Raw genomic sequence first — 13,933 nt, forward strand, 5'->3', positions numbered from 1 at the left:
TGATATTTAAGCATTGAACTACTTTCAGTTGGAAGTTATGGGCTGATGAATGCCAACTGGACAAAGGCAAATTGAATGAAGCGCGCTAGCGCTTCATGTTGAATTTGCTTTTGTCAAGTTCAATGCTTATATTTACATTTGACAACGATTTTTAAAGACTATATCCAAGCATTTTGCTCCTACGATGAATGAACAAATCATTATCGTCTAAGACGGAACAGCCTTTACAACAGCCATCTTTTGTTATCGCCGACGTGACAATTATGACGTCACTATAATAATGACGTCATAATAGAGATTTGGAAGTTATGGACTCGTAACCTTCAAGTGAGCTTGGTAAGGCTATATAGTGGGACTCCAGTGTAAATGTAAATATACTTAAATTAAGCTTTATTAATGTTTAATAATCTAAGATGAGAAAACTTACTTTTGTAAACAACTTCAAAGTAAAATTTCTCCAGAGGTGTATAAGCAAAGGAAACTCAGAATGACAAGGATAACACAATATAAAGCACTACACAATCATCGTCTAAATCATATACGGTTATTACCAGTATCCCTTATAAATGTAACATTATTACATGGTACATTAATCACATAAATCCCTTGTCAATGACATATCTAATGAACTTTTCTTGCACATTTTCTTTCACGCATCCTAGATGGTTGCTGCGTAGTACGAATTCACTATACTGGCAAATTGGTTGTCTAGAATTTTAACAAATTATATTGTATTTATTTTCGTGCTTTCCTTAGGACTATGAAACCGCTAATACACCATTAACATAGCCTGTCACGCAACAAGTCTAGTTACAATTCTATAAACCCTGCCATTTAAGACCTTGATGACATCCAGTCGGTATATTGAATGGAGGCTTTTACTAGAAATTAACATCATTGACCTTTGTTGAAGATGTCATTGGCAATTAGTTAAAAATAAATGATAAAAAATAAGAGACGGTTATTAGAAGAAACTTTTTGAATTGCTATGAATACGCTAAATAATAAAAGTACACAAAACTACACAAGAACATATCTCCGGACGATTTTAAACGATATATAATGTTTATATATTACAAGTGATAAGCTGTTGGATCATTGAGGATTAGTTCTGTTTAAAATTAGTTATTGGTAAAGAAGCAAAATCATAGAAATTAGAAATCAAGTTTTTACAAACATACAATATAATTTTCAATTAACAATCTTTACCGAATAACTGCATAGGAGTCTTTTTCGTGGGACATTTCGACATGGGCCACCATTAACACACATACACATTAACTATTCATAATGTCCATATTCTTATACAAGTGCTCTGTGACTTTCTCCTTCCGGTTGTCGACTGTGGTGATAATTTTTATTTTATCTAATAGGAAAGTTCATAGTATGAATGTTGATAGAGGGATATGAAAAAGGTTTAAAAGGAATTCGACAGTCAGTAAATATACATGGTGATCTAGTATAGTGATATTTCCAGTTGTTAGGAGAAAAGAAGTTATGATGTTATGATGGTGCAAGCATTAAGATTAATAATAGGACATGAATTTGAAAGTAATAGGGGAGTGGTTTCTTTATTCCAGAGGAGTGAGAAGGATGAGAAGAGCTGATAAACAGCGAGTTGTTTACAGGAAAGTTCTGTTTACCCACTAAGTGGATAGTACCTGTCAATTTACTGTCAGTTTTCCAGATGACACCGCGCCACGATATTCGCAAACGTCCTTTGAGATTCAGGTTTTATCAGTCAACGAATCCCATTTTATGTAGACTAGTGCTTGGGTCAGAAGTAGAAACCGCAGAAATTTCTTGGATACTACTTAGTAGTTCCACGCGTTTCTTGAACCCAGGTGTCTTTTCCTGTTTTTCTGTGTCAATCATATGTACGATAAAGTCATGTTCGCTTTTTTGTATTCCTTGCAAGTCCTTGCTAAATTTCTTTTGTATTGCAATCAAAGAGGTCACTTCTTCCAGAGAAGACAAAAAAGCCCGCTTCATGGCAAATTTCATTGCGTCATTCGCTACCTTTTCGTCACAATTAAATCCAAATTCCGGTAGTGCAATACAACACCATTCGTAACGATCTTTAGTGGAGGTATCGTGATTGGAGTAGCAACATTCATTTATGCATTTCGTGCATTTTTCCGTTTGTTTAAAAACTATACAATTACGAAGATCGCTGTCTGATGTAACAGAACATGTACATGGGTAGTGACAAGCTACTTTACAATGAGAGCAGTTGGTAGCACGTTTTCCATCCTCTGTTGGTACACGCATATGCGATGGAGTTGACGGCATATTTGCATTTAGCATTGCTTTTTTCAAGATGTCTCTGTCAGCCTTCAATGTTGAAAGATATTCAAGTCTGTCATTAATCTTCATACGATTTAGCTGCATGTTCTCTTCTTGAATAACTGGTTTTTCGGTGGGTTCTACTGTTTCCGGAGTATTCTCGAGTACTCGATATGGATTCATGTTCGACAAATACTTCAGAAATTCTTCATTCCCTCTGGATCCCAACTGCCAAAACGTTTTTCCCAATTGAGCGTCTGTTAAGTATGGAGGGAAGAGCGTCGAATTATTGAAGACAAAGTGATGGTGTGTCGGAACACCAGCTGCTGAGAGGTTGGCTAGCACGGATGGACTTTTTCCGTCGGCAAAAGGTAACATTGGGATAACGTTCTCCAGCATGTTGACACCACAAATTGACATTATACTCCGGAATATGTCACGTAAATGGTTGTCAATACCGTCATACTGGACATGATTGGCGGGCGTGACGAAGCAAACAGCATGGATTCCACGGTTGATACCCTGGGGATCTTTAGTGGATAAGAACCAGTGGAGCCGTTGAAGTACCCTTTTGTTACTTTCGATTGATCCTGATCCGTCATGGAAGCTTGGGGTGTCAATGATATTCAAAATGAAGTCGCCTTTCTCCATAATTGGGTGTAGTTTGTAACCGGTGATCCATTCAGTGCGTGGCCCCTGATAACGAAGACATATTAAAAAAGTGTAAATACATTATATTGAGGCTTTAAAAAACAGAAATAAAGCGTACTTTTAAATGGAAAATCCCTGAACTCAACGCAAAATTAGTATGATATATAGCATACACCTATAGATACCAAATCAGGACATACCTACATATAAAAGAAATAGCAATTCTAGTCGAAATCGAAAATAGAAGGACAAAACATAGGAAAAATATAGGTTAACAATACAGTAGCGAATGTCCCTGAAATCAACTCAATATCAGAATTGTACAAAATATACATTATGCCACCCTGTAAAACAAACTGCAATTCTAATTCAGCAAGCATTCTAGGAGTATTACTAAAGCAATATATGTCCAATATACCTTGAAGCATGTCTGAGAAAATGGAATGGATGGACAGACAGACGGACGGACGGACAGACGGACGGGGAGGAAACATATAGTCCCCTAGTTTCACCGGTAGTGGACATCAACGTTAACATTGAAATAAAAAAAGAGTAGAAATGGAGAAAATGTCCATCTGTATCATTGGCCACCGTCTTAATTAAGGTCACAACTAGGTTATAGCGGGACATTAAAATTAAACCAGGAGGATGACCTTTCGATCGTTTTTTTTTTTTTTTTGCTTTTTTTTTGTGTTTTTTTTTAAACATGACTTGGTGTGCTCCTCAGAATCCCAGTTACCTCTGTCTATGACACGTTTACATACCTTGTGAGTAGAAGTTTCATCAGTAATTGCGAATCTGAAGTCGTCTTCCCACTGAACTCCTAGACAATGGTTGACAAGTCCTTCTATGAGTGTGGTTTTCCCTGCTTCATTGGTGCCAACCATCAGTATAGTTCTCTCTCGAAGACAAGTGGAGGTCCCTGTTCAAAACACCAACCAGAGAACTGTATAATCTGCTGAATATTGTCTTCTTAAATGAATATGTTCCATTTAACACTAATACTTAAAATAATCAACTTCATCGACGATTACTGTTGCAAAACAGTGGTGATCACTTTTGTTTTTATCCCACTTTTCCTATTCTATTCTTCTTGTCTTCTTACTCTTTATATTTTACTTCTTATTATTTAAGGTTAACAAAATAAGTATTAAGCTTTTCTCCGACTTATACATTTCTTTATTTTACTTTGATCAGCGTAATTTAGAAAAAGAAGAGTATGAATTGAAATTTACCAAAAACACATTTTCGTGTCTTTTTGTCTTTGTTCTCTGATACACTCATCAGCGGAAGTCTGTAAACGCCTGGCGGCCCGTCATCTATCTTTTGGCAGACTTTAAGTAGAGTACGGAGCTCTGAACATTTTGTTGTGATTTTCACACTCTTGTGGCTGAAGGCGCTGCTACTGCCATCTGGATAAACAGCTCTTAACATGAATTCATACCCCGTATTCTGTAAAAGATCGTCGACACGATGTAACGGTCGCCTATCTTCCGTGGGAATAATAGTCTTGTTCCATGATTCGTCACTGGCTAATTTCATCCGAATCTCATAATGAGTGACGTCATCTCTCTCGGCACTTTCCCATTCCAGGCAGATGTAGTCAACGCCGATGTCGGTTGGCTGCGGCTGACCAGGTCTATTAGTAGGATCCAATGATGCCATGGGATTGATAATGATTTCCTGAAAAGAAAAAAAGTACCCTATTAAGATTAAGTATGAAATTAATGAAGCAATTAGTTGCATATACATCACACACATACATTTGAGTGGGACTTTACTCAAACATGGTGATATTGCATTTGTGATTTAACAGAACAAAAATCATTATGCTTTAATACGAATACATTGTCTACTAATTTCCTCGTCAGCTGTGTGTTTCACAACCGCATTTCAATGTTTGGTTGCTTTTTTGATACTTTTGACGACGTTTTTCCTTCATGTAAGAATGTACAGCATTTTTCGTTGCTTATGTACAAATACCTTCACGCTTTTATCTGTTTCATAAGTATTTATTCAGGGTACCCGGGTTCTTTAGGGCGATTTATAGAGGAGGTGTTGGAACTCTTAAGTGTTTTAAGTATCGTACTTGGAATATATGAACGAACAAACGTTGATAGATGAATGAAATAAATCGTTATTAATTCAATTATCATTTACAGATAATTTCCAAAGACATGCAGTTGGGTGTAGAAGTTTCCTGTTGTACATACAAGATTGTAGATTCAACACTAGTAAAACCACCATCCTCGTCGTTGCCATGGCAGCCGGTCCAAGCTACGATCACGAATGCACTAACACGTTTAAGACAAAGAACAATGGAAGGATTGAAAAGAACTTTCAAGGGGCGAGCGTGAAGACTGATATCACTGGAGTTCAAAATTTTGATGATTCGGACATTTTCAAATATTATAGTATTTGTGTCTAACATAACTGCCTCACAAAACAACAACACTAAAATCATACAAAATAAACTGTCATATCAGGGTTAAAACTCCAATCAAGTCACATCAAGGGGCATGTTCCTGTATAAACTGGGGTAAATTTAACCCTCTCCTCATGGAGGCGTCCTGGAAATGAAAATCTTATAAAAAAAGAGCACATTTTATCCCTTCCAACAGCGGAAAGTGAAATTTCAACAAATTCTATCTATTTTTACCTCGCCCCTATGCTCGTTGATGTCGAAAACAACAGTTCATAATTGCGTTTGACATTTAACCAGGGTGCAGTGTAGATTTCCAAAAAAAAACAACAACAACAACAAAAAAAAATTCGTCATCATATTTTTAGGACTGTTATCTTACATTTACTGTGATGATAATATATTTACTACATGTGTCATGCTTGTATACATATGTGTTGTAGGGCCATATTGTAAACTAGACATTGCCTAGATATGTAACCCTGGTTAAAAAAAAGGATATTATTATTATCATTATATAAGTCGTGGCTACACTGCTATTTCTCTAATGATTTTCTGAAATAATTTTAAGTGTATTTTCCGAGAATAATTTCAGTGCAGAGTGATGATGATTCAAGTGGTTTTGTCCGTTTATCTTGATGTCCTAGTTATTTCAAATTCCTAACTTTCATTGAATGATAATATGATAAGCAGCGCCAATCTGAGCAAAATCTCGGTTATAAAATCTTTCCAAGAGTCGGATGAGTTCAACGTTATGTTACGTGTATTTCCCGAAAAGAGAACATCTTCAGCTCGGTAGGAAATGCCTCGTTGCTGGTTTGATATTTATTAGTTTGTCATACAAATACATACATTTGGGGTGATTTTACTCAAACTGAAGTGATATTGCATTTGTGATTTTTAACAAAACCAAAATCTTAATGATTAACGTATTGTTTCGTTGAAATAACGTCATACACTTGTTCATCCTACTTAGAAACAGAAGAAAAGTACTGTACATTCTTCTATTCATTCATGTAAATTGATTTAACGGCGCTAGAAACAGGTATTAATGGATGAAGTTCTAATTAATTTTCAACTTTATTTTCGATAATTTTGGCGATTTTTATTGTTTTCGTTAGAATGTACAGCACTTTTCGTTGCTAATGTACATACACCTTCATGATCATGTCTGTTTCATAATTTTTCATTTTGTGTTATAGAGTTCTAGGGCGATTTATAGAGCAAGTGTTAATGCCCATGCCTCGGTATATGAACTCTTCAGTGTTTTAAGTACTGTAAATCACTTATATTTCGCGTGGGATTTATTTTCGCGTTAATTCGCGAGGAGAGTCAAACGCGAATTCAAATCCCTCGCGAATATTTATATAAAAATGACAAGAATAATTGGCGTCCATTTTGAATTGATCGTAATCTTTAGTTGGTGAACAGACATCGCCATTAAAGTAATAATAGAATGATAGATTATATACTTACATGTAGATCAGAGTGTAATTTTATCTAACAAAACACCAAAATTTCACACACACAAAACCCCACTGAACACTAATATTGTGGTTGAACTCGGTCTTAATTAACTTCTTGACGACGTTTTACATGCAGTTAATTAGGTACGGTCCCGAGGATCCCGGATGGTCATCCGGAATACGTCGTACTTTATTACCCACGCTGTTGTAAGTTATGTAAGGTTACATGTATATATAGCACTTCACATCGCTTTATTCTCGAAAAGATATTTACCATAACAAAGTTGAAATCAAACAGATTATATATTTAATACAAACATTCAGAACAAATAATCGCCTGGAGTATATATTATTCGAAATAGACTGTCCCGAGAACTGTTCATCGGTATCACTGTATACACACGTACGTTAATTACAATGTACGTTAATTACTCACAACCTATTGTAGTCCCGCCATCTCCCAGGCATTCTTAACGAGCCGTGGGTTTTGTTTAATGTCTGACACCGCCTTTGTAAGCGTGGGCATGTCGGTGAAATAATCCAGACTAACTACATATGAGGGGGCGTGAAAGCTTTATTTATATTGAAAACATGTACATCACTTTTCGTTGCTAATGTACATACACCTTCATGATCATGTCTGTTTCATAATTTTTCATTTTGTGTTATAGAGTTCTAGGGCGATTTATAGAGCAAGTGTTAATGCCCATGCTTCGGTATATGAACTCTTCAGTGTTTTAAGTATCGAACTCGGCTTATATAAACGAACAAACGTTGATAGACGAATGAAATGGATCGTTATCAATTAAACAAGTCATTTACAGATGATTTCCAAAGACATAAGATAAGTTCTAGAAGTTTTCAGTTGTACATACAAGATTGTAGATGCAACACTGTGGTACAACCACCGTCCTCGTTGTTACCATGGCAGCCGATCCAAGCTGCGATCATCGGTGTACTCACACGTTAAATATAAGAGGACAATGGAAGGATTGAATAAAAATGGGCAATACTGGACCATTGAGCCTCTTTGAACTCGCAAATCAGTCAGTGTTAATCTATACCATCAAACTGTCAAATAATATTATTAGAGAAAAATCTTTTCATAAAGGTATCTAACGACACCATGGTCAAAAATGTCATTTTCATATATAAACTAGTAAATTGCATTCCACCCCAACGCGAAAATTTTCATTAAGCACCTCAATCCCTTCCAAAAGTTTAACAAGAATATTTTATGCAACCATATGAAATGTACCTATATAGAGAAGTAACTCGATATATAAATCCATCTAAACTGTTACGACCCCGCCCATCAGCCCCTGGATGTCAGTCAGGATCAGGTTGTGTATACCATTAAACCGCCATCCAATACTTGTTATTCCTCAAAATGTTGGAATTATTTTTAATTTCAAATTTTCACAAAATATACTACAAACTTATAATCAAATAAACTCATTCCCTCTCAAGGGGCGAGCATGAAGACTAATGTTACTGGAATTCAAAATTTTTATAATTCAGACATTATCAAACAGCATAGTATTTGTGTCTAACATAACTGGGTCGAAAAAAGAACAAGACTATTGAAATCTCAGCCAAATTTCACAATATAGTTCCCGTCCATTAATCCATCGGGGTTGGCTAAATTAAAACAAGTCATACAAAATAAACTGTCACATCAGGTTTAAACCTCCAATCAGGTCAAAGCAGGTGTCCTGTATAAACTATAATAAATGTAACCCTCTCCTCATGGAAGCGTCCTGAGATTCACAATCTTTAAAAAAACACATTTTTTATCCCTTCGAACAACGGCAATATCTGGTTTACAGATAAGGAAAAATATTCAATTTGGTGAAATTTCAACAAATTCGATCTACTTTGACCTCGCCCCTATGTGCATTGGTGTCGAAATCAATACAGTTCATAATTCCGTTTGACCTTTGACCAGGGCACAGTGTAGGTTTCTCAAAAATAACCAAATTTGGTACATGGTATTTTTGAGATGTTGAAATTTTGGAACTGTTTCCAGACGAAAAAGCAACGACCAATGTCCGAAGAACAAGGACGGAGATGTAGAAGGTCACAGATATTCGCTAAGGAAACCAAAATATCAAGATTACGACCACATGTACTGACATATTAACAACTGTACGAGTTGGGATTGTACGTCACTGTGTTTGTTAGTCACAACATATTCCCCTGGGGATCAACTTAATATAACCATAAACGTTAACCATGTCACTAGTGTGATATGGTGGACCTACTTAATATAACCATAAACTTTAACCATGTCACTAGTGTGACATGGTGGACCTACTTAATATCACCATAAACGTTAACCATGTCACTAGTGTGATATGGTGGACCTACTTGATATAACCATAAACTTTTACCATGTCACTAGTGTGATATGGTGGACCTACTTAATATAACCATCAACTTTAACCATGTCACTAGTGTGATATGGTGGACCTACTTAATATCACCATAAACTTTAACCAGGTCATTAGTGTGATATAGTGGACCTATTTAATATCACCATCAACTTTAACTATGTCACTAGTGTGATATGGTGGACCTACTTAATATCACCATCAACTTTAACCATGTCACTAGTGTGATATGCAAGTGTTCACTATCAAATTAATGTTGAGGAGTGCTATCCTACATTGACTGTGATGATAATAATGTACTACATGTGTCATGCTTGTGGACATATTTGATTAGACATTGCCTAGATATGGAACACTGGTTAAATAAAGGATATTATTATTATCATTATATAAGTCGTGGCTACACTGCCATGTCTCTAATGATTTTCTGAAATAATTTTAAGTGTATTTTCCGAGAACAATTTCAGCCGAGTGATGATGATTCAAGTGGTTTTGTCGGTTTATCCTCCTGATGTCCTAGTTATTTCAAATTCCTAACTTTCATTGAATTATGATATGATGAGCAGCGCCAATTTGAGCAAAATCTCGGTTATAAAATCTTTCCAAGAGTCGGATGAGTTCAACGTTATGTTACGTGTATTTCCCTAAAAGAGAACATCTTCAGCTCGGTAGGAAATGCCTCGTTGCTGGTTTGATATTTATTAGTTTGTAATACAAACACATACATTTGGGTTGATTTTACTCAAACTAAAAAGATATTGCATTTGTGATTGAACAAAACCAAAATCTTAATGATTAACGTATTGTTCCGTTGAAATAACGTCATACACTTGTTCATCCTACTTACAAACTGAAGAAAAGTACTGTACATTATTCTATTCATTCATGTAAATTGATTTAACGGCGCTAGAAACAGGTATTAATGGATGAAGTTCTTATTAATTTCAACTTTATTTTCGATAATTTTGGCGATTTTTTTTGTTTTCGTTAAAATGTACATCACTTTTCGTTGCTAATGTACATACACCTTCATGATCATGTCTGTTTCATAATTTTTCATTTTGTGTTATAGAGTTCTAGGGCGATTTATAGAGCAAGTGTTAATGCCCATGCTTCGGTATATGAACTCTTCGGTGTTTTAAGTATCGAACTCGGCTTATATAAACGAACAAACGTTGATAGACGAATGAAATGGATCGTTATCAATTAAACAAGTCATTTAAAGATGATTTCCAAAGACATAGGATAAGTTCTAGAAGTTTTCAGTTGTACATACAAGATTGTAGATTCAACACTGTGGTACAACCACCGTCCTCGTTGTTGCCATGGCAGCCGATCCAAGCTGCGATTACCGGTGTACTCACACGTTAGATATAAAAGAACAATGGAAGGATTGAATAAAAAGGGGCAATACAGGACAATTGAGCCTCGTTGAACTCGCAAATCAGTCAGTGTTAATCTATACCATCAAACTGTCAATTAATATTATCAGAGAAAACTATTTTCATACAGGTATCTTACGACACCATGGTCAAAAATGTCATTTTCATGTATAAACTAGTAAATTGCATTCCACCCCAACGCGAAAATTTTCATTAAGCACCTCAATCCCTTCCAAAAGTTTAAAAAATATTTTATACAACCATATGAAATGTACCTATATTGAGGAGTAACTCGATATATCAATTCATCTAAACTGTTACGACCCCGCCCATCAGCCCCTGGATGTCAGTCAGGATCAGGTTGTGTATACCATTAAACCGCCATCCAATACTAGTTATTCCTCAAAATGTTGAAATTTTTTTCAATTTTAAATTTTCACAAAATATACTCTGAACTTATAATCAAATCAATTCATGCCCTCTCAAGGGGCGAGCATGAAGACTAATGTTACTGAAATTTAAAATTTTGATAATTCAAACGTTATCAAACAGCATAGTATTTGTGTCTAACATAACTGCGTCGAAAAAAGAACAAGACTATTGAAATTTCAACCAATTTCACAATATAGTTCCCGTCCATTAATCCATCGGGTTTGGCTAAATTTAAAAAATAATACCTTCAAGCTTTTATCTGTTTCATAAGTATTGATTCATGGTACTCGGGTGCTCTAGGGCGATTTATAGAGGAGGTGCTGGAACTCTAAAGTGTTGTACTGTAATATGTTCAGTAGAAGTTTATATAATTATATATATAGAACCTGTAAATACTCATATCTACATGTACACATATCAGCTAATTTGCCAATAATTAGATGGACCTCGGTTCTCTAAACAACTTGGATGTTATCTATACCATGTTCATGTAATACTGGTTGTATCCAATTATCTTCTTGTAGTTTCAATTGATGTGGTGTTTACATGTAGACTTCAGGTCACGAACCCCATTACCATATTAAGTTAGGGGAAATATATCTGTCCGGCCGAAGCACATCATGATTATTATAAAAGATTTGCCTTCGATTCATACTGATGTCACTCTTTCCCGTGCTTTGCACGGACACGGCAGTCCTTGAGTGATGATGATTCAAGTGGTTTTGTCTGTTTATCCTCTTGATGTCCTAGTTATTTCAAATTCCTAACTTTCATTGAATGATAATATGATAAGAAGCGCCAATCTGAGCAAAATCTCGGTTATGAAATCTTTCCAAGAATCGGATGAGTTCAACGTTATGTTACGTGTATTTCCCGAAAAGAGAACATCTTTAGCTCGGTAGGAAATGCCTCGTTGCTGTTTTGATATTTATTAGTTTGTCATACAAACACATACATTTGGGGTGATTTTACTCAAACTAAAGTGATATTACATTTGTGATTTAACAAAACCAAAATCTTAATGATTAACGTATTGTTCCGTTGAAATAACGTCATACACTTGTTCATCCTACTTACAAACTGAAGAAAAGTACTGTACATTATTCTATTCATTCATGTAAATTGATTTAACGGCGCTAGAAACAGGTATTAATGGATGAAGTTTTAATTAATTTCAACTTTATTTTCGATAATTTTGGCGATTTTTTTTATTGTTTTCGTTAAAATGTACATCACTTTTCGTTGCTAATGTACATACACCTTCATGATCATATCTGTTTCATAAATTTTCATTTTGTGTTATAGAGTTCTAGGGCGATTTATAGAGCAAGTGTTAATGCCCATGCTTCGGTATATGAACTCTTCAGTGTTTTAAGTATCGAACTCGGCTTATATAAAACGAACAAACGTTGATAGACGAATGAAATGGATCGTTATCAATTAAACAAGTCATTTAAAGATGATTTCCAAAGACATAGGATAAGTTCTAGAAGTTTTCAGTTGTACATACAAGATTGTAGATTCAACACTGTGGTACAACCACCGTCCTCGTTGTTGCCATGGCAGCCGATCCAAGCTGCGATTACCGGTGTACTCACACGTTAGATATAAAAGAACAATGGAAGGATTGAATAAAAAGGGGCAATACAGGACAATTGAGCCTCGCTGAACTCGCAAATCAGTCAGTGTTAATCTATACCATCAAACTGTCAATTAATATTATCAGAGAAAACTATTTTCATACAGGTATCTTACGACACCATGGTCAAAAATGTCATTTTCATGTATAAACTAGTAAATTGCATTCCACCCCAACGCGAAAATTTTCATTAAGCACCTCAATCCCTTCCAAAAGTTTAAAAAAATATTTTATACAACCATATGAAATGTACCTATATTGAGGAGTAACTCGATATATCAATTCATCTAAACTGTTACGACCCCGCCCATCAGCCCCTGGATGTCAGTCAGGATCAGGTTGTGTATACCATTAAACCGCCATCCAATACTAGTTATTCCTCAAAATGTTGAAATTTTTTTCAATTTTAAATTTTCACAAAATATACTCTGAACTTATAATCAAATCAATTCATGCCCTCTCAAGGGGCGAGCATGAAGACTAATGTTACTGAAATTTAAAATTTTGATAATTCAAACGTTATCAAACAGCATAGTATTTGTGTCTAACATAACTGCGTCGAAAAAAGAACAAGACTATTGAAATTTCAACCAATTTCACAATATAGTTCCCGTCCATTAATCCATCGGGTTTGGCTAAATTTAAAAAATAATACCTTCAAGCTTTTATCTGTTTCATAAGTATTGATTCATGGTACTCGGGTGCTCTAGGGCGATTTATAGAGGAGGTGCTGGAACTCTAAAGTGTTGTACTGTAATATGTTCAGTAGAAGTTTATATAATTATATATATAGAACCTGTAAATACTCATATCTACATGTACACATATCAGCTAATTTGCCAATAATTAGATGGACCTCGGTTCTCTAAACAACTTGGATGTTATCTATACCATGTTCATGTAATACTGGTTGTATCCAATTATCTTCTTGTAGTTTCAATTGATGTGGTGTTTACATGTAGACTTCAGGTCACGAACCCCATTACCATATTAAGTTAGGGGAAATATATCTGTCCGGCCGAAGCACATCATGATTATTATAAAAGATTTGCCTTCGATTCATACTGATGTCACTCTTTCCTGTGCTTTGCACGGACACGGCAGTCCTTGAGTGATGATGATTCAAGTGGTTTTGTCTGTTTATCCTCTTGATGTCCTAGTTATTTCAAATTCCTAACTTTCATTGAATGATAATATGATAAGAAGCGCCAATCTGAGCAAAATCTCGGTTATGAAATCTTTCCAAGAATCGGATGAGTTCA

At 35.4% G+C, this 13,933-nt stretch overlaps 1 protein-coding gene across 1 annotated transcript in view; it reads right to left on the minus strand.

The window, feature by feature from the left end:
- Positions 1 to 306: 306 nt before the first annotated feature.
- The window catches only part of LOC117320948, a 33,356-nt gene continuing 19,729 nt past the window's right edge, over positions 307 to 13,933 (minus strand). The window contains exons 2-4 of the mRNA XM_033875432.1: positions 4,173 to 4,620; positions 3,702 to 3,859; positions 307 to 2,982 (exon numbers count right to left, since the gene is read on the minus strand). Coding sequence (XP_033731323.1) covers positions 1,738 to 2,982; positions 3,702 to 3,859; positions 4,173 to 4,602 — 1,833 coding nt within the window. The 5' untranslated portion in view covers positions 4,603 to 4,620 and the 3' untranslated portion in view covers positions 307 to 1,737. The remainder of the gene's footprint in view (positions 2,983 to 3,701; positions 3,860 to 4,172; positions 4,621 to 13,933) is intronic.

The sequence above is a fragment of the Pecten maximus genome, unplaced genomic scaffold, assembly GCF_902652985.1.
Source record: "Pecten maximus unplaced genomic scaffold, xPecMax1.1, whole genome shotgun sequence".
Lineage (NCBI taxonomy): Eukaryota > Metazoa > Mollusca > Bivalvia > Pectinida > Pectinidae > Pecten > Pecten maximus.